The 21,846-nt window shown below is 42.0% G+C and overlaps 2 protein-coding genes across 2 annotated transcripts in view; one reads left to right on the top strand and one right to left on the bottom strand.

Annotated features, from left to right (window-relative positions):
- The window catches only part of LOC109472825 (aminomethyltransferase, mitochondrial-like), a 29,417-nt gene extending 13,469 nt beyond the window's left edge, over positions 1–15,948 (bottom strand). Inside the window, exons 1-7 of the mRNA XM_019772687.1 lie at positions 15,735–15,948; positions 14,953–15,114; positions 13,954–14,172; positions 13,440–13,524; positions 12,701–12,846; positions 8,056–8,242; positions 1,806–1,922 (exon numbers count right to left, since the gene is read on the bottom strand). Of these exons, the coding sequence (XP_019628246.1) occupies positions 1,806–1,922; positions 8,056–8,242; positions 12,701–12,846; positions 13,440–13,524; positions 13,954–14,172; positions 14,953–15,114; positions 15,735–15,836 (1,018 nt within the window). The 5' untranslated portion in view covers positions 15,837–15,948. The remainder of the gene's footprint in view (positions 1–1,805; positions 1,923–8,055; positions 8,243–12,700; positions 12,847–13,439; positions 13,525–13,953; positions 14,173–14,952; positions 15,115–15,734) is intronic.
- A 101-nt stretch (positions 15,949–16,049) lies between these two features.
- LOC109472813 (inhibitor of growth protein 3-like) lies at positions 16,050–21,252 on the top strand. The gene is made up of 12 exons (XM_019772678.1): positions 16,050–16,325; positions 16,451–16,522; positions 16,624–16,724; positions 16,868–16,933; positions 17,158–17,254; positions 17,692–17,757; positions 18,102–18,293; positions 18,769–18,836; positions 19,443–19,621; positions 20,024–20,201; positions 20,577–20,615; positions 20,788–21,252. Exons 1-12 carry the CDS (start codon positions 16,298–16,300, stop codon positions 20,902–20,904), a joined length of 1,203 nt encoding a protein of 400 aa, XP_019628237.1. The 5' UTR covers positions 16,050–16,297; the 3' UTR covers positions 20,905–21,252.
- The last annotated feature ends 594 nt before the right edge of the window (positions 21,253–21,846 follow it).

Genomic DNA, 21,846 nt, shown 5'->3' with positions numbered 1-21,846 from the left:
AGGTTCTGGGTTCGAATCCCTGGCAGTCCCCAGTGTTGCGTCCTTGGGAAAGGCACTTTACACCTACCAGTATTTCCTCACTCTACGCAGGTGAAAATGAGTATCTAACTTTGGTTAGGGACGTCTGCTAATATGGGAGGTACATGTAAAGCTGGAGGGTAGCCACACCTCAAATACTCAATGATCCCATCACACGTATTGAAAAGAGTTGCAGTCCTTACTGGTGTACAAATTAGGTACTTAGACAAGCACCGACTCGGTCAATGTCAGCCAAAAGACATTACCACTTTTAGAAAGGACACCAGAAAGAGGAAATTAACTGGAGGAGAGGGAGAGTGGATGGACTTTTGACTAATGCGGCCCCATCTCCTGAAGATGCCATATCCATTAACAGACGACCTGCGTTCTACTCATAATTGGTCGTTTGCAAGTAGGGCTATATATCACTCTTAGGTGTTTAAGTCAGATGGAGGACTTCAAGGCTGTGGTAGAAATGTTTTTTTTTTTTCACTGTTCTGCAATATTGTACTACATGTAGATGAGTCAAATTTTGTTCCACAATTTGAAAACACTTTCTACAAATACACAAGCCTCCGTACTACAACCTTCTCAACCTAATAATGCATAATTGCAGATTGTGTGATTTTTCTTCTGCAATTTTGAAAATCACTGGGTATTTTGAACATTGCAAGGAAATACATTATAGACATCCATCCTTCTAAGCTGACAAACTTTGCCAGTAACTTTTTATCTTGATACACATGACTTTTTATGATCTCACTTATGCTGTGTATTATGACTCTTCTATCAGTTGAAAAGTTTGTGATTATCCTCATATTGTATCAAATAAAAAGAAAAATCAAAATTTCTTTTCACTAAAAAAAGTTCAGGTAGCCATTAGCATGCAGTCAAATAACATTTAGATTCAACATCACAAAATACATTTTATCTGCACGGACTTAGTTCAGGGAAGAATTACTGGGTGCATATGCTCAGTCTTGTGTGCACCCAAATTTGGAGTTGTGCACCTTAATTATTCCTGACTATGGGTGAATCAGTGCACCTAGATAATTATTTGTTTAGAATGATATAGCTTCATACAGAGTTAAAACAATTTGTGTGCATTATGTTTAAAAACCTGGAGTGAAAACACCAGGACAAATTAAATACAGCTAAAGATTAATATCATCTTTTATGCAAGTTTATAACTTCAAGATTAGATCTTGCCTGCCTGGAGGCAACAACAATCTCCATACATCTCCGCCAGTACATAGTGCCTTTTGACAAATACCTTACTGGCAAATCTTGAGTTCAGACTCAAATAAAATCCCACAGATACAATCTGTTATTCTGCCAGCTCCATTCCCTGTTGTCAGCATGCCAGTAAGATTTAATACTCCTACATCCAATGGTTATTAAAAACAAACATTACCAGCAAATCACACAAGTCATCAATATCTGCATTGGGAAATAACTTTTCCTGTAGTCATATCAAGTCAGATAGGCCATCGAACACAACTGGATTAATTTCTTGAGTTAGCCAGAAAATTGCTACATATTGAGCTTGTTGTTTTGCCATTTAACTTGACATTATCATGTTGCAATTGAGTCATTGGAAGATTGCACTGACAATTCCTTGAATTAAGGGCACGTTAGTTCAGACTGTATCATTTTTAGTTCCTTCAATATTTCAACTGAGGAAATTTCATCCTCTTTTCTTCTTGGTTCTTGGGATCTTCCAAGTCTTTTTACAGGGGTGGTCAGGATGATTTCACAACACTAGCAGGGAAGAAGAGTATACTTGCCTCTTGCTGGTGGCCCTTTTGAAGTGATGCCTACCCTCTTCCTGCTTGGTTTGTCCTTAATTTGTTGGAGGATGATGCCAGCTCCTGGGAAGTTGGACTCTGCTCTCCTACGTTTGGCTAAAATGTAAGACGTCGAAATTTCACTGAATGCAGCAATAGATAAAAAGAATAAAATCTAAATTATGGAAAAACTTGAATTATACCTGTTGAGAATTATATGTAAATCAACAGTAATTCTTGTAATACCAGTCTTGGCATTCAATAATCAGCTATTACTCCAAATTTTAATCTTTGACTTTTCACACAACTCAAATATAAGCATATTATATTCATCAACATAACAATTTAAAAATAGAAACCAAACTTGAACTGGCTAATCATGGATGATCATAAAAATCTAAAAAACATTGGGGATCGACACAAATCCCACCAGTCATCATGTAAAATCCAGCATAACATGGACAATTTTACGGATGTTTGAGTAGCATTGTTCGAACTCACTGGAGCAGGAAACGGGAAATTACCTCTTGATTACTACAGTAATAGCATGCCGTGCTCCCATGGTCGTAAAGGATATCATATTCAGCGTGCAAATTTTACCTGTAGGTAGCCCAGTGCGCTACCTGAATGCCCCCCCCCCCCACGAAATCAGGCCCACTTGGCTAGCACCACTGTATCCGGCAGATGCTATAAATTTTAGGTATTATAATGGCTATTACCAGTATCAGTTAACTAAAGGCTGTTAGAAATATTGTCAAAGGCTTATGTATGTAACATTACTTAATTTGAGGAAAGTAGTAACTTATACATGTACATGTAGGTGGGGCAACCTAAAATTCTGATGGGCAACCTAATTTTTGCCATGGGCAACCTGGTTCAAAAAAGTATTATGTACACTGCATATTCCAATAATATGTAATCGTGTTCTACCCTAACATTAAATATTCTCACTAAACTCTTCATGTGTATTAGTACAGGTATTCCATGGAAAGTTGCTCTGTGCAAGAAGATGTCATTGTGATTCAGTCCTCTGCTACAAGTTTTTTGTTTGATTAAGAAACTATTTTGATTGAAACTTCTAAAATTAACTGGAGGCAAAAAGTATTTTGACCCCAGCATATACATGTTCATGCTTAGTGCTCACAGAACACTTACTACCTATAAGGGGCTACAGTGCTGCTATCATTTGTCATGACAGAAATTTAATATATCTGCACAAGAAGTCTTCAATGCTTCATGTACAGATATTTCTGACATTTCTTCTCCCAGGCAATAGCTATAATAATGTGATATGACAAACACACTATAGCTCAAACTACAAGATTGTCTCTCGACACACAGCATACAATGTATATGGATTACATGATATGGCATTTCAGTTGATCTATAGCCTGGGTACCATCCTACTTGTTTATAGGGAAGCGAGTGTGGGAGCCCCGGCATACAAATACATTGTAGGATGGTACCCAGGCTAGTTGATCTAATATTGCAGAAAAAAAAAACAATTTCATCAAAACTGTTACAGTGTGCAGATTGATGGTAGTAGAGTAGATGTAGATGCTTTAATTAACCTTTAGCCTGCTAAGGTAGCTATTTGCAATTGGCACCAAATAGCTACCTTAGCTACCGACCCTTGTAGAGACAAAAAGTGACATCTCTAAGGTCAGCCAGGAAATTCTGATCTTGTAGCGGGCCCAACTAAACTTGTTCCTGGACTTCTCTGAAAAAATTTTCATTTTTCAAAGCCTTCTTTTGTCTACACTCTTGTCTAGGTTAAGTCACTCACTCACTATCCAGGATTTGATTATACTGCTGCTGTTGGCAGCAGTTGGCTAATAGTACTGGTTATCCAGGATAAACTTTGGAGACAAAAATTGACATCTCTAAAGGTCAGCCAGGAAATTTTAATCTTGCACACAGTCCCAACTAAACTTGTTCCTGGACATTTTTCTTCCTTTGTCTAGGTTATACTTATTGTCTAAGCTATGCAGTATAAACTTTGTGGAGACAAATAGTGAAATCTCTAAGGGTCAACCAGGGAATTTTGATCTTGTACACATGTACAGTCCCAACTAAACTTGTTCCTGGACTTCTTCGTAAAATTTTCATTTTTCAAAGCCTTTTTTTGTCTAGATTCTTGTCTAGGTTCTTGTCTAGGTTCACTCACTCACTTAACTATCCAGGATTTGATTATACTGCTGCTGTTGTCCCTGCCACAGGGGTCGGCAGCAGTCGGCTAGTAGTACTGGTTATGCAGGAGAAATTTTTGGAAACAATCATCTGTAAAGGTCAGCCAGGAAATGTTGATCTTGTAGCGGGCCCAACTAAACTTGTGTGAATTCCTGGATTTCTCTGTAAACTTTTCATTTTTCTTCCTTTATCTCGGTTCTTGTCTAGGTTATGCAGGACTAAGTTTGTGGAGACAAAAATTGACATCTGTAAAGGTCAGCCAGGAAATTGTGATCTTGTACGTGGGCCCAACTGCCAGGCTGTGCAGCTCAGATTGACGTTAATTGTACCCAAAGGTTGCCAGATGCGCCTCTCTACTTCCCGTCTGACGGCGTCAGGCACAATTACACCAATTTTCCCACTAGCTATAGCGTGTGCGGTGATATATACCTGCAGAAAGTTCACATATCCGTACCAACTGCTGCGGTCTGTATCATTATAGCCTCCGTAGCAGGCTTATAGAACTGGGGGTTTGGTGGTCTTCTGCTGTTTTCTGATTGAAAAACGGGGGTAATTCAACCAGACCGGCTATGTTGTCTACATGCAATCAGAAAATAGCATAAAAGCTCCCAAAGACCATGAAGACCCCCCCAAACCCCCAGTTTTTGGCATGCTATGGAGGCTATAGCTAGTATATATCGTTAGTATTCAGGGACTTACATGTAGTTCAGGGAGGAAATACTGGGTGCATATGCTGTCTTTTGTGCACCAAAATTTGGGGCTGTGCACGTTAAAATTCTTGACTGTGGGGGCACCAGTGCAACTAGACATTTGTATAGGATTCCGTAGTATACAGCTGCAATGTTAAGCTTGAAATTCAATTGTTAGAAAAAAATAATTAAAACTTTTTTTGTATACTTATTTTGAAGTAGGCAATGGGTGAAAGATTACAATAAAGTAACATAGAATTTCAGATTTTACTATATGGAGAAAGGCAATAAAAAATAAGGTATTAGGATTTTCTGACAGTACTTTATCTTTCATTTTTGTACGTTGTGCATCTAAAAGTTTTTCTGTCCACTTAAATTTCTAGCTTATCAACACAAATATTCCCCCAAAGAGAATTTGGAGCCGTGACTTAGTTGAATGTATCTCCGTGCTGTAGCGAAATGGACCTCTGACACTAGCCTACACATTACCCGATAACCATTCGCACAACAAAGCTCTGAGAAGGGGGAACATATAGCCAATTAAAACTGGGGGCTGGCTGGATGAACATCACTGTCAAATCTACGCTTTGTTACGTCAAACAGTCCTCACTCACAGGGAGGGACGGCAATTCAGGGAACAGCCTTCAGACATATAGGTCAAAAGGTCGCCCGAAGGTGTTCCATCTTAGCTGATATGTGCTCAAGATTGTGATATCTTCAGAAGGGGTATCAGGCTTGTCGCATTTATACCGCTGCATTCGACTTGAAATGCATCAAAGTCGGGCTGTACAGTTTCTAATAAAAACCATGTTATCGCTGGCAGCCAGGTTTTCTGGTGCACTGAATGCCCGCACAGATAAGATGGAAATAGTAAGTTCCTGCTGACTTTAGGTGCTGAACTCCGAAAAGTTTCATGGTAGACATGTTGTTAACAATAGTTTAGAGAGAAGTCTACAAAAAAAAAAGGACACTAGTACTGTGCATGTGCACAAGGTGTTGCAGTGAAATAAAGACATGTAAAGTAGCATATGGAGACAGCTTCCTGGCCACAGTTAAGAAGAAAAAACTACAGTGGTTTGGACATGTGTCTGGGGCCAAAGGCACACTCTCACACACAGTTCTTCAGGGGAAGGCGCACGGCCGCGGGGACGTCCCCGTCAGTCATGGATTACAGACTTAAAGGAGTGGACCAGTCTAACAGCCAACCAGGTGGCCAGACTGGCAGAGGACCATCAGCAGTGGAAGACCTTGGCCAAACAACATCCTGCCCCGACGGCTGACTAAGCTTTGGAAGAGAGTGAGAGAGCATGCAGAAATGGTATTGATCAGTAATCTAGCAGTTAGCAATTACAATTCTATACCATAGAATCAAGGCCAACACACCAACCATCCAACAAACCAACCAACAAATATACAAACACTAGCAAAACATATCATTTGATTCTTCTTTTTCTTGGTTTCTTTTTCTTCCCATGAGTCGGATCTGACAATATCAGTTCAATCTAATGTAATCTAATGTATTATAACAAGATTGCATTTTGTGAAGTCCTACTTTGCATATCGATGATTAAAACTGCAATACTACTGACAATCACATTTTGAACCTTAAGGCTTGATGATGTACTTCTAACTGTGTGTCAGTTTGGACGTTTGATGACATTTGAGTGGAATTGATGTCAAGTTTGGGCAGAAAGTCGAGTCTAAAAAGAAACGCGGCATCACCAGGTCAAGTCTCTCAGGAGACATCGCCAAGTCAAGGTCAAGCTTCAGCACGTCAAGGTCAAATTTCCTCAGGGGAGTGTAGCAGTTAAGATGTGCAGGAAGTGATGAAGTACATCCCAGGAGGACTGCAGGACTTCAAAATCCAATTTGTCACCAATAACCTGTTTTTTATCCTTGGATCAGGTCCTTGGCACTAAAGCCCTCAGGGACTAATGCAGTCAAATTGGTTTCTCTAATAATAAATGGAGACGTCTACCTCAAGTCTCTTAATAAAATTTGCATGGGGTAAGAGTAGCCTGGATGCCAGACTGTTACTACAGATAAGCCTCAGTTAGATCCTGTACTCATGGGTTAAGGGGCTGGCCTGTGTAGGTCCTGGAGCCGAGAAGCTGGCCTGTGTAGGCCCTGGGAACTAAGCCTGGTTTACATGTAGGTCTAAAACTCACGGGGGCTTGTTGGCCCTGGAGCCGAGGAGCTGGCCTGTGCAGGCCCTGGAGCTGAAGAGCTGGCCTGTGTAGGCCCTGAAAACAGTTTGGTTTGGAGGGCTGTAGAAAAAACTCCATTTATGGGAGCATGCAGGCCCTGGAGCTGAGCAGCTGGCCTGTGTAGGCCCTGGAGCTGAGGAGCTGGCCTGTGTAGGCCCTGGAGTCAAGGAGCTGGCCTGTGTAGGCCCTGGAACCAAGGAGCTGGCCTGTGTAGGCCCTGGAGCTGAGGAGCTGGCCTGTGTAGGCCCTGGAGCTGAGCAGCTGAGCAGCTGGCCTGTGTAGGCCCTGGAGCCGAGAAGCTGGCTTGTGTAGGCCCTGGAAACTAAGTCTGGTTTAGGTCTAATTCAAGGGGGCTATAGCAAAATTTTCTTGCATGGGGGCATGTTGGCCCTGGAGCTGAGGAGCTGGCCTCTGTAGGTCCTGGAAACAGTTTGGGGGGCTGTCGCAAAAAGTAAGTGCATGGGAGCATGTAGGCCCTGCAGCCAAGGAGCTGGCCTGTGTAGGCACTGGAGCTGTGGAGCTGGCCTGTGTAGGCACTGGAGCCAAGGAGCTGGCCTGTGTAGGCACTGGAGCCGAGGAGCTGGCCTGTGTGAGCTCTGGAAATAGTTTGGGGGGCTGAAGCATGCACTCCTTGCATGAGAGCATGTTGGTCCTGGAGCCAAGGAGCCAGCCTTAGGCCCTGGAGCTGAGGAGCTGGCCTGTGTAGGCCCTGTAGCTGAGAAGCTGGCCAGTGTAGGCCCTGGAGCTGAGGAGCTGGCCTGTGTTGGTCCTGGAGCCAAGGAGCTGGCCTGTGTAGGCCCTGGAGCTGAGGAGCTAGCCTGTGTAGGCCCTGGAGCCAAGGAGCTGGCCTGTGTAGGCCCTGGAGCTGAGGAGCTGGCCTGTGTAGGCCCTGGAGCCAAGGAGCTGGCCTGTGTAGGCCCTGGAGCTGAGGAGCTGGCCTGTGTAGGCTCTGGAAATAGTTTGGGGCACTGTAGTAAAAACTCCTTGCATGGGAGCAAGTTGGTTCTGTAGCCAAGGAGCTGGCCTATGTACATGTGTAGGCCCTGGAGCTGAGGGGCTTTTTGTGTAGACCCTGGAAACACACAGACTGGCATTTGGCTATGGAAAAAATGATATTGAAGGGTACAGTGATAACCATTTCCATTCTCAGTCCACATATCTCACCTACTGTCCACAGGAGGGTGGCCTCCACCGGCGTGGTGTCCTCGTCAATGTCGTTGCCATAGAGACAGAGCCCCGCCTCCAGCCTGAGGCTGTCCCTGGGACCCAGCCCCGCCAGCTTCACGTCTGCAGCCTGCACGCCCAGCAGGCTGTCCGCAACCTGCGCAACCTGGGCCGCAGGAATGGACACCTGCAGGAAGAAAAAAAAAACATGAAAATCTTACTACTACATAATAAAAGTGCACAGACTTTCTTATAGTCTTCTACAACAATACCTACAGCAAACAACAGGGGGTACTTCACCGGGCCATAACCCTGTACAACAAAGAACTGTCATTTCACTAGTCACGTTTATCTTTTCTAAACCTCATCTACATAAAGTCACAAGGTTTACTTGGTACAAAATAATAAATTATAGTGTATGTGAGAGATGTATATATCACCTGTCTTGTCCATTGTAATTTTGTATGCAAACTCTTTGCAATTCAGGGAGTCTCATCCCTGCTGTAAGGTTTGCTTTTTGGTGTCACGAATGAAGAAAAGAAAGTAAAGAAAAGAAAAGAAAGATACAACATGAACATTGCAGGGCTTGAAATACTTCTGTCATTAAATACTTTTTCAACAAATAGCCGGATGCACGAGGGTTTTTGAGCCCTGTATCACTATTACAGTAACTGTGATCATACGTAATACAGTATCTCAGAGGCAATCTCTTTACAAAACCCTTGTAGGAGGCTGATGATAATAATACAGTATCACTACTAATGATGTGATACAAAAGATACGTGTATGTGAAGCTGAGGTTAGACTCAAACTCACCTGCAAGAAGAGATAATCTGATTACGTGTGTATTTTGAAATCAATCAATACTGGTGCAGCTTTAACCTTAAGGATGGATATAGTAGGAATTCAGGGAAAGGAGAGATAAAATATCTCACACTCAGGTTGTAAAGATAAGATGGACTCTAACTGAAATAATTCATAGTTATACACCGAACATATCAAATCATTGAGTGATAGAGATCTAACTATAATTCAAACAGTGCTCTTAACTACAGATAAGATATTCTGCGTTTGGGTTGTTTAGATAAGATAACTTGACTCGCACTGAAACTATTTATAGTCATACATCATAATAATCTGAACCTATAAATTTATTGAGTGATAGGATCTTACATTGATTCTGTATCTGTATCTGTATAGCCGGTATAACCGCCCTTCAGCATAACACACCAGCTTCGCAGGCACACGGTGCGGCGGCAGCTGGCTACATTACACCGATCGACTTGTCACACCTATTAACCTTTGAACATCTAACTCTAGACATTGTTTAAAGATATCTTATGACAATGCCCCTACTGTACTTAGTGATTCATACAATGCTTGTAACTACAGAATATTTATCATTTCTACAGGTGCATTTTTATCATCAGCATAGGTCGAAGAAAGTATATTATCAATCTGTACATTAACAGTCAGTATGTGATTGTGTGCAGCAGCTGTAGAATCACATTCGTTAAACACAAATCTGTATGTATTAAACAGCATATGTGGTCTTGATTAATGATGACTATTACCAACAGTAGGACTGTATCAGGGGAATGTTCTGCAGTTTGTTTGTATCAGGGGAATGTTCTGCAGTTTGTTTGTATCCCAAAGCAAAGTTTATTAAGAAGATGTATACAACAGTCAGTGTATGTGATTATGCGCAGCAGCTGTAAAATAACATTGGTTAAACACAAAGCTGTATGTATTAAACAGCATATGTAGGCTTGATTAATGACAACTGATGCCAACAGTAGGACTTTATCAGGGGAACGTTCTGCAGTTTGTTTGTATGCCAAAGCCAGAAGGTGATTCCTGTAATGAAGTCAACTCCCAGAGGCACGGGAACCCAAATACAGAATTTTGATAAAGCCTGATGCCATAGACCCAATCAAGCACAGAGCCGTTTCATGGGAGATCTGAAGTTCAGAACAGCAAGCTTTAGGCCAGCCCAATTTAATTTCTTGGTTCTGTAATGCTGAATTAGGCCATGTTGATTTGATTATATGCATGACGTCGTCTGGGAACCCCAAGACTGATGCGCGCGTGCGAATAATAAAAAAGTTTGGCAAAAGTTGCTTTCATTATGAAATCTACTTGGTTATAAAGGTTGAACAAATGACACAGAGTATGGTATGGCGAATAATCTACTCTTCAAATGCAATCTTTACATTTTCATCTTTATCATTTGATTTTGGCATTCTACGATATTGGTATCGTTTTCCATTTTTGGCAACTTATGGTTTATATTTGCTCACTATAAGTGTTTTGTACAATTTACAGTGTGGTTGAAAACTTTTTTTTATTTTGGAAATGGCCAAAAATACATGCGCGCGCAGATGTCATCCATATACATGTGTAATCAAATCAACATGGCATCATTATCAACACAGCCACAGTTTAAGGGTGTGAACATCGGGTTCAAGTTTTCCTCTTGGCCTAATGTTTTCATTCTGTCCACTTTACACATTTTTACTTTAAAATGCTCGAGATCTACTCGACGTACTACTAGCCATATAGCTTTTCCCTGAGCAGATTCTGTGCTTGTAATTATTCACAACAGGACCAAGGCCAAAGTACTCAATGGTATTAGCTACTAAAGCCTTCATTAATTACTTTCGACTGACTGGATCCTATAGCTTTAGTCGCCCAATCAGATGTCTCGTTACATACCTATCTGATCAAGCTGCCGTAAGAGCAGCCGCCTGATTGGACAAATTCTGATACAACGAAGGCAAGAACTGACATCCGATCTGATAGACCGTGGGATTGCCAGGCAAGAAAAAATTACACTTGGGATAGAGAATTTAAAATGCAGGAAGAATGTAACTCTAAGAGCGCGGCATCAGCTGCATGTGGTTCTGCCCAGATAATATTGATCTTGACTTAATGGCAAACAATATTCCACCCAGTCAGATAAGCTTCACTGTGAGGGTGATGGATGGAATGGCTGCATGAATTGGGGCTGGAAATCCTTTTCTCTGCATATATACCTGCACTAGACAAGCTTAAGTTTTACATGCACTACAGTTTCTTTTAGCCTGGGTGCCATCCTGTTTAGTTTACATCCACTCCCACTGTTGCTACCGACCGCAAGTGAGCAGACGTAAACTGATCAGGATGGTACCCAGGCTAAGTTTCTTTGCCTTTCATAAAAAACATTTTTAATTTTATCAAGTTCTTTGCTGTCTTCAATGATGCTGCTTTGAAGAATGCACTGCAGTTTTGATCACTACTGGTAGTCATCTGTTTGCATGCAATGTAGTGTCTGGGGCTGGTTTAGTCAAGGACCAGTGCAGGTAGACATCAGAAATACCCGCACAGCCCCAATTTGAAGGAGGTACATGTATTTTGAGCCCTGAAACTATATGTATCTCGGTGTGGCCAATGCATGGTGACTTACTGGCGATGTGACATGCATGCTGATTGCTGTGGTAAAATGTTACAGTGGAGCAAGGAGATGAAGAAAAATGGCCCTCATCATTGCTCAAGGTTGTGTGTAATATACAATAAATATCCTGTCAAATCTTGCAGTTTCCCTGTATTTTTTTGGTATTTTATAGATACCTTGGGGAAAATTACATCTTAAGAGTACATGTATGTGGCCTATATCTATATGACTGTGATGGTAAATTCATGGGCTTAGCCACATACCGGTATTCCCAACATTGCCTGCAATAGTTAGTCCGTTGAATAATTCCTGGATTTGAATCTAAGACTACATGTAAATCAGTCCCAAAATTGCAATGCTTCTCTAGATCTGTTTGGCCTAGATTTACCGGTACCTACAAACAGACTGAATCTTTGGGTATGTTGTTCATGGACCAACCACATTCTCTGCACTACTGCATTACTTAGAATCAGACTTAGGTACTCCCATGTCATCCAACACATCAGACAGTCATTCTCCATAAATTCTCCCTTCTAATTTGGATTTTTAGCACCCAGTAAACACATTCTAACACCAAAGCCTGTAACATTTCCATAACTTCATGCTTAACACCTGCCCCAGAGTTAACTTCCAGCTATCATGGGTTTGTCACATTGTATCGTAAAGAGCTCGCGAAGAGCCGTGACAGTTTACATGAGGGCAGAGAAATTCATGTGGACAGCCGGGTACGGTCAAGCCCGTGTGATAAATTTTCCATTAACCTTCCCAAACGCAGTGCAGCGCACAGGTGCCAATAGTCATAACGCTCAAGAACATGCCTCCAAGTACCCTATACTTTAGGCTGCACTGACTCGCAACTGATTACTAGTATATCGATCGATGACAATGTCTACAATAAGTTTTCGTCCATTTTCCTCCCACTAAAAGTGTTTGCGACTTTACTGTTTCTGAAGGCACTGTAGGGGCATTGTCATTAGATAGCTTTAAACAATGTCTAGAGTTAGATGTTCAAGTGTTAGGTGTAACAATTCGGTCGGTATAATGTAGCCAGCTGCCGCTGTGCTGTGTGCCTGCAAAGCTGGTGTGTTATGCCGAAAGGCGGTTATACCAGCTATACAGGTACAGAAGCTGGTGTGTTACGCCGAAAAGGCTGTTATACCGGCTATACAGATACACATATTTGTATATTTAGAGAATGGAGACTGCTGTTACCTCGAAGCCGTCCTCTCCCGTGTACCCACACCTGGTGACACGGCAGCCGGGGACACCGAACACCGTCAGGACGGCACTGCACATGAAGGTGATCCTGGACAGGTCTGCTTCGACACCTGCCTGTAGCGCAGCTGCGGCAGATGGACCTGTAGGTGTACATGTGGAGGTGTGCACAAAAGAACATACACGTATAATGTACAGTCAGCAGGAAATTCTTTTAGTTTGTCTGATCTTCTCCTTTGTTTAATTTGTGTACCTCTTGGCAACCGAAATCAGCCATGCTACCTGGGTGGCCAATGTATTGCCTTGTTGCAATTGAATTAAAATAAATAAAGATAATTAAAGGATGAATGACAGACTAGCCTGGAGTCCAGCCTTGTTAGCTTTAATTTTTTAGTCCGCTCCCCGAGATCCTAAAGCTAACAGACTAAAGTTAACAAGGCTAGACTCCAGGCTATGACAGAAGACATGAAAGTCACAATAACATTGGGACCATAGAATACTGAGTATTTCTTGGTTCTCATATGTATCTGTAGAACAAGAAAGCAAGTATATCTAATGCCAGTATTTGCCACACTACATTTTTGCATGGACCAGATTAGATCCTATCAATGCCATCAGTTCATCGATGACATCTAGTGAAATCAAGCTGAACTGCATCTAATTGCTATAATCATTGTGTGCTCTGAGGTATTAGATCAACATGCAGCATGTAGTACCTCAGTGGTTGCCCACTCACCTTGTAATGCCAGAAGACCAAACTGATCTTGGATGACCTCTACTGCTGCATCGTGGCCTTGGGCCTGAAACTCTTTACACTGGCTCTGAAAATGAGTAATTCAATGTAATTCAACCTGAGGCTGTGATGTATTTTCTTTGAGATAAACCATTCATTGTCATCATCATCTCCCAACCTTAGACAAAGTTAGAATACCGGACACTGAACAGGGCTACTTTTTAAGAGGCATTATAAGAAAGCCACATATATCAGAACACTTCAGCCATAGAGATGGTGGACGATATAAACTCCCTGGCACTTTTGATCAATTGCTTACATCACGTATCAGTAAAGTCTCATATGAACAAGGTCATGTGTAGATTACATTTTTAAGTGATTGGTCATTAATAATCCTGATGAAGGTGACAGTGGTTGCAAAAATTTGATCTCTGTTAAAACTGTGTGTTGGAATAAAGTTTAACGTTTTACTATGATTACTACCAGCACAGATGAACTTTCATGAAAATCCCCAAACCTGCATGTGTGCGATGTCCTTCTCGGCACACCCAGCGTTCGTCACCACGTACAGGAACCCTTCCGACGTCTTCGACACGATCAAGTCATCCATGATCCCTCCCCGGTCGTTCGTGAACAAGGTCAAGGTTCCCTGGTTCTCCTGTAGCCCCGCAACGTCCCCCACAGTCAGAGACTCGATGAACTTGACCCCGTCCCTTCCGTGGATCCGACTCTGGACCTACATGGAGAACACGGCAAGGTTAGAGAAGGAGGACTAACCAACATTATCAAAACACACATGTGCAAGGTACTCTCCAAGCAGAGGTTGTGGGGGAATGATCGTTACCTTTTTATATATGGCCGTTTTTTGTCGCTACAGTCGGTGGCTGCAGACCTTCTCTGGCTAAGGGATATACTGCCTGGCCAATTTGATACTGTCGTTTTTTGCCACCGAAAGGGATCTGCTTGGAGATTAGTGCAAGGCACCAGTGCAAATGTCCCACCGAAGAAATAGTTACAGACTGGCCAATTGGATACTGTCTTCCCCCACCGAAAGATCTGCTTGGAGATACATGTAAGTGCAAAAGTACCAGAGCATCGAATACAAACAAGCAGCAAGCAGAGAAGGGCACCAAGAGTCTACGTCTGGCAGAAAAATAGACGTTAAAGGCATCCAACGCAGATTTTAGGGCTTGGAATCCCAATTTTTCAAAGTCAATATTCTAGTCACTTATCTACATGCTGATTTGAAACCACATTATCCCAATGTATATTGACCCTCACTGACGGAAAATGGTTACTGGAAGGGCCCTTGGCTGATTTTTAGGGTACCATCCCTGAAATAAAGGACTCATCTTGGGGCTTATTTCTGCAGTTTTAAATACCCAAAATATGAAATACTGATTGAAATGTGTCAATATAATAAAGATTGCCTTATTCCGAATATTTTCAGTTTTGCTGCTCTTTAATCACTTTGGATGCCTTTAGCAGAGACAGCAAAAACAACAATAACATGGACCATGTGAGAGACGTCAAAGATGGAGGCGTTGGCCCGGGTGTGGAGGTGAGAAGCTGAGATGCCGTCCTTGTACTGAACCGGCATGGACCAGCCGGCAAAGTCCACCATCTTCCCACCGTGCTCCTTGTGGAACTCGTACAGCGGTGTCTTTTTCAGCTCAGCCTGAATAACAACAAAAGGACCAGAGTGACTGGTTGAAAGCTCTAGGTGAGAGAAATTTTTGTGTTGGACCAAAAGTTTTAACTTTAAACATTTAACTACCAACACAGATGAACTTTCATGATAACAAAAGGACCAGCTTTAATACAGCTTGTGGCCTACCAATAATTGATGTGAACAAAAACTGGAGTCGCTCCTATATGATATTGCACATAATGCGATTCATAACAAGTAGCAGGTATATGATAACTGCCCTTCGGTGTAACACACCAGCTTAAAAAGTTACAGCCATTCAGTTCTTGTAGTAATAAATGTATAATTTTTTTCAGGCGACTTCTGGTTTTTTTTTATCCATCGTCTAACGTTATCACTACTCACTATCTACATAGTTTCCTGAGAAATTTAATATCGAGATGTAACTTTTCCTCTCTTGGTATTATCTTCATCTTATTGACAATGATTGAGAACAATAGCTCATAATTAGGTCAATCTATAATTTCCTTCAAATTTCATACACGTGTATTCTTTCCACGTGTTTTGATTGTTGGCTGTACTATGGACTATGGTGTTTTCCCCGCCCCCTTTTCGTAACCTTGTACAGAATAAAAACCATGCATACACACCTCTGAGGAAAATGACCTTGCGTAGACAGTTGTCGCACGTTCGGGTATACTTCTCAGCCGAGGGAGTCGCATACTCGCCCGAAAAACGGTTGTCAGCGTCATTTTGGGCCGAAAAATTGCAATAAATTATCGGTCGAAAAAAACAGGAAGAGCAAAATCCCAAAATGACCGCGGCCAACGTACGCATGCGCAGTGGGACACACTGTAGGTCACAGGTCATCGTACGAGCCAAACGTCTTTCCGCATGGAGCCATTTGATTGGTCAGACTGGAGTAAATAAACACAGTTGTATACCACGAATCTCCTACAAAATACAACTATACTACTAGTCTTCAAGCTGTAAAACATCCAAAACGTATAGTAGATCAATTCAGTGATAAATTTTGCAGGATAGAGACTAAAGTACCGTATTTATGATAATTCAACTCAATACGGACCTCCTGAATTCTAGCCAATCAGAGGGAAGGTGACATCGCAGTAGAAGCCTGGGGAGTCTAGGAGCGAGAGTTGAATTTTCCTTTCCGCCATTACTGCGACGATCGAGTCCACAGAACCCCTTCAAAATGTTGTACTTAGAAGACTATCTCGAGAGTAAGAGAACCCAAAATGTGCCAGATTCGATTCATAAGGCATCTATCTCGCAATTCTGTGGAAAATTTTCCCATCGTTTGGCCGTTTGACCGATATTTTCTTGCCCTTTCTTCTCGTTTCTGCAGTGATCGAGACCCTTCCGCAGGACCTCAGGGACCGGTTCACGGAAATGCGCGAAATGGACCTGCAAGTGCAAAGTGGGTAAAATTTAAAATCTCCTATTTCGCAAATTTCGTCGCTTTTCTTTCGTTTTGTACGGCGAAATATCAACTTTTTTGTGTTTTTTCTCGTTTTTCAGATGCCATGGATACGCTAGAAGAGCGGGTAAAGACGCTTTTCGCCAACGCGAAGAAGATGAAGCCAGAAGCGCGGGATGAACAGTTTGAGAAGATCCGGCAGGTGAGTAACCGGTTGTCATGGCAACGGATGCGGGGCGGATAAACTCGCAATTTTCGGCAAAATGTGTTAAGGTTATCTGTTGATCTTGTCATCTTGAGGTGTTTTTTTGATCACATCATCCTTTTACAATTGTTTTTATACAGGATTATTACAAAGCACTTGAGGATGCAGATGAAAAAGTCCAGCTTGCCAACCAAATCTATGATTTGGTAAGTTTTGTCTATTGATGCACCAATCATAACTTTTTACAGGTTTCCATGAATTATTTTTCTCAACTATGATAAGTTGGGATGGAGACTCAATTAAATTTAAAGATTTTGACTAATTTGCATATCACATACTTTGGGACAAGCCTGTTCACAGCTTGACCAAGCATATAATGTAGAAGGGAATGACAGCATTGATAACATTTCTTTGAACGTCTATCCCTTAGGTTGACCGGCACTTGCGTAAACTTGACCAAGAACTCCAGAAATTCAAAATGGAGTTGGAAGCAGACAATGCTGGTATCACAGAAATTTTGGAGAGAAGTATGTTTTCTTTCCTATCTCTTCATTTTTTTTTAATGTGAAAATTTATTACGGACACTAGATTTGTTTATAGGACTCAATTTGGGTAATATAAACAAAGTTCATTGTTGCACAACTTTCAGTGAAATGCAATTCAATCACAACCTGCTAGGGGGCTCTCTTGTGCACTGGTCCTACTAGTACTAGTATTTCCTGTGTTTATCTTTGCGGACTTGCCCCTACCCAAGTTACAACCACCTCTGTATTGATCCTATCCCTTATACACATGTATCTATTTGACAAAATGTTTGGTTTAATCTGCCTCAAGTTTTGAATGAATGTCTTTATTTAAGGTATTTCGCCCATAGAAAACAAAACATAGAAACCCAAACTACTAGTATACATACAGCATTAAAAAAAATAAATAATTAAAAGTATGTACATGTTTTTTTCCCCAGGATCCTTAGAGTTGGATAACCCTACCCCATCGGGAAGTCAGCATGGTGGAAAACCCAAGACTGAAAGTAAGCCCAATTCTTTTCGAAAAATACAACAAACTTGAAGATTGAGTTCTGGCTTAACTGCCCTTTGGCATAAATAACACACCAGCCTTGTAGGCACATGGTATGGCAGCAGATGGCTCATCTGTGTTTCGTATGATAATGATCATGTAAAAGATGCCTATATTTTCTTCAAAAATCATGTCAAACATGCCTTTATTTTGCTCTAACATTATGTAAAACATGCCTATATTTTCTTCTGATATTATGTTAAACATGTCTTTATTTTCTTTAAAAATTATGTAAAACATGCCTTTGTTTTCTTCTAACATTGTGTAAAACCTGCCTTTATTATTTCTTTCAAACAGAGAGAAAGTATGTGACACAGACAGAACACCAGCCCGAGAAGAGACCAGCATCAGACAAGCTGCTGAGAACGTTGACCAATGGGACGCCAGACTCTCCTGTCAGTTACCGTAGTAACACGTCGACCCCGCCCACTCCTAGTCTCTACCCAAGTCTGCAGCAGCCTTCTCCTGCACTCACTCTGCCCAACCTGGGTAAGGAGAAACTTCTCTTAAGTTATCATATCAACTCAAGTCAAGGAAGGGCAGTGTTGTTTGGGCTTGTCTGTGTTTGTGAGTGTGTGTGTATATTTCTGCTTTTTCCAATCCACACAACATAGCTACGTTGCATAGTCAGTGCTTTAATATTTGTTTCTGGGACTGAAAGGGTTGCAAACCAGTGATGGTTTGAAGTTGTAAAGCAGTAAGAGAATGAAGTCTACCATCACCGATTGCCTTGTTGGATGTAGTTTCATGTACCATGTCTGATTTAGTTACACCTCTTTAACATCAGCTCTATACTGGTATGTAGCTCAATACCTTTGTAACTCCCTGAGCTGACAAGTGAAAATACTGTACATGATGTTGTACTATGTAGATAATACTAGATGCCCTTTTTTTTTTATTGACTACACTGTACACAACAGAATCTGTGAATAAGAGTGTTGTATTTTGGATGGTCCCATTCCAGGTCAGATTGGTGCAGGAAGTGGTGCTATTGCTGCTGCCGCTGCTCAAGCTGTCAACCAAACACTGCAGGTAAAAAAAACAGTTTCCATATTTTAATATCTCCATATTTACCTTGATGTGTCAAGTGTGTCAAGAGGGACATGAATGTGTGTGGCCTCAGTAGCACTCTCTGATGGACTGAGCTGCCTGGAAACATGGTGTGAAGACCATCTGACTGCTGCCCACCAGTAGTATAATCTAAATATTGAATGCTACTAATACCCAAGCAATCATAGCATCATTGAAAAGTGCTAGTGGCATATTGAGCAAAGATTGGTGTGTGACTGTATGTGCTGTACTGTTTCAGAACCAAATAGGGAAGTGTTAGAGATCTTACTGAAATGTTTTTTTGTAGAATGGGGGCTGAATAAACCTATATAAAGTTTATCGCAGAGTGTATTTTCAATGCAGGGTTGCCATCCTTATTTCTATGAATAGTTTTATCAGGTTGGTAAGACACTGAGTAAAGACACCTGTGCTGTACAATGTGAACCAGTCAGAATTGCCCTGATCATGAGGAAGGTAACAGTCGATCACCGAAACATCGGCTAAATAAAACACTTCTTTTGTGGTTGTTGTCTCTTTACTCAGTGCCATCCTTATTGTACATTTCCCACCTTTTTTTTCTCCCCACAGATGCAACAAGGACGGCGCACCTCCAGCCTTAAGACCACGTACGAAGTGATGAAGAATGCCAACCTGACCAACTTAGGACTCGACTTCAACCTGGGGACCAACTACGGCGTCACGGCACAGGCCAACTCTCCCAGCATCTCTACTGCAGACACTAGCAGGTCTCAGAGAACACAGAAAAAGTGAGCAACTCAAAGGCATTTCAGGCTTCTGATAAGGGTTTCAAGTCTTGGAGGAGTAAAATGTTTCCTTAGCTCTGAAAGTGATTAATTAATACTGACTGCTAGGGTGTATTTATGGAAAACATAATGGTTTGCTCTGTTTCTTCTTCTTCTCCAAACCAATAAGGTCAATGACCTAAACCAAGGGAACAGATGTCTGTCACCATGGTACATGGTAACTAGTGTTGGGTTACATCATGTTGCAATTTTAAAGCAGGAGAGATTTAGACTCCTGTCCGACCATGTATGAAATGTGTTTGAGTAAGAATAAAAGAGCAGACCATATGCAAAGGTAAACATTATGTATTTGCTTTGCAAATGTTACCTTTCTAGTTGTTTAACCTTTAATGTCTTTCTTCACAGAACACCGAAAGCTGCAGCAGCTGCTGCTGCGGCTGCAGCCGCGGCCTCCACACCTGCGCCGCCCCCTCCACCTGTGGAGACCTTCCAGCCGCAGGCCACCATCATAGAGGAGCCCACCACATCGTCCATGGACTGGACCTTCGATCCAAACGAACCAAGATACTGTATATGTAATCAGGTGATTGTCTTCTTGCTGGTTTGTTGCAAGCTGGTGTGTTACACTGAGGGGATGTTATACCGGCAATACACATACAGATACAGAGCTGGTGTGTTACGCTAAGAGCCAGTTATACTGGCCATACAGATACAGATACAGAAGCTGGTGTGTTACACCAAGGGAAGGTTATACAGATACAGATTTTTGTCCTTGTTTGCTCTGGTTGTAAGAAGGCATATATAGAAGGCCACATGTTTGAGGAGAGCCACACCTCCAGCATGTTAAAGATCCCACCACACTGAGTAAAGAGATGCTTTTTTTACAACCAGGTGTTTCATTCACAGCCGAGTGTGAGATGTGTTATGCCTAAATGTGCTTGTGTTTTCTTGCCTTCAGGTGTCCTACGGAGATATGGTGGGATGTGACAATGAAGACGTAAGTACCTTGTCTGTTTGTTTTGTTTTCCTTTTTGCAGTAGCATTAGCTCTAGAGACAGGGACAAGGTCATGTAGGGGGTGGTCGTCCTAGAGCATCTGTGTAAAGAGTTAACCTTCAGTCTTGTTTATGACAAAAAGTTCTAAACGTTCTTGTCCCGCTTGTTTTGCAGTGTCCAATCGAGTGGTTCCACTACGGGTGTGTCGGCATCTCTGAGCCCCCCAAGGGGAAATGGTACTGCCCACAATGCACTGCTGCTATGAAGAGGAGGGGCGTGAAACAGAAGTGAAGAAAATATCAGCAAAATATGCAATGCATTATAAGGACCTGTAGGATATATATTATATATATGAAAAGTGTGAACTCAGCCCCTTGCCCTGGTTTGACCTGTTATGTTTGCAATGGTGTTATGTGAAGTGCCGTGGTCAGGTGGTGTACAGAGCAGAGGCCCAAGAAGAGAAGGAGCGGAGTTGACGGTGGGAGCTGCATAGGTGTTGTTGTTATCTTGAAAGTTTATCATCTGTGTCAGTAGAAATCATTACAAAGCAAGTTTAAGCTGTAATTTCCAACACAAGAAATTGGACTCACCCAAATTTTTGACTGCACAACTCCAGTCTTTGTCAAGGAATGAGCAATCCACCGCTTTCGTGACGTCACGCAGATAACACACGTGACTCCATCCATGAGCAGTGGATCATAGGTTGCAGAAAGTCTGTGGCGCCCCCCGTCTCTGTTGAGGGATGGCTGTAATGCCCTGATGTAGATGGCCTCTTTAATCCCACGTGCAAAGAAATCAGGTGTTGTTGTTTGTCCGTCGTTGGTTTGGATGGTGACCAAGACATCATGTGTAAGTGTACGAAGAGCAGGACAGGTGTGGAGAAGTAGCCAGGTATATCTTGAAGTAATCATCACGTGGAAGACTTAAGCTTACAGCAGTACAACTTCCCTAAGTTATGTTCGACACTTGGTCAGCAGCCTTAAGTTGAAACCTTGTACCGTGTACAAGTATGCTGTAACTTAATAGTTTGTACTTCTAACAATGATGTCTTCCACTTCAAAATGCCTCACCTGTTGGGCCAGCATGTGACTGTTGGATTAAGAAGCATTGACCATCTAGAGATGACATGTCAAAAGTCTTAAATAGCTCTGCTTTGCACACTTGTGCAAACCGGATAGCAGCCAACGGCAAGTCAAAGATATGGATAGCTGAAGTGCGTGTACCTCAGTAATA

The sequence above is a fragment of the Branchiostoma belcheri genome, unplaced genomic scaffold, assembly GCF_001625305.1.
Source record: "Branchiostoma belcheri isolate BF01 breed outbred unplaced genomic scaffold, Haploidv18h27 scaffold10, whole genome shotgun sequence".
Taxonomy (NCBI): domain Eukaryota; kingdom Metazoa; phylum Chordata; class Leptocardii; order Amphioxiformes; family Branchiostomatidae; genus Branchiostoma; species Branchiostoma belcheri.
Note: the sequence above shows the minus strand (reverse complement) of the source record. Positions and strands in the feature narration are given on the sequence as shown.

Bases quoted from the DNA above. Each gene is read 5' to 3' on its own strand.
- LOC109472813 (XM_019772678.1), top strand. From the start codon at position 16,298: ATGTTGTACTTAGAAGACTATCTCGAGA. The intron at 16,725-16,867 runs GTGAGTAACCGG...GTTTTTATACAG, and splicing joins AGTTTGAGAAGATCCGGCAG to GATTATTACAAAGCACTTGA. The intron at 17,758-18,101 runs GTAAGCCCAATT...TCTTTCAAACAG, and splicing joins TGGAAAACCCAAGACTGAAA to AGAGAAAGTATGTGACACAG.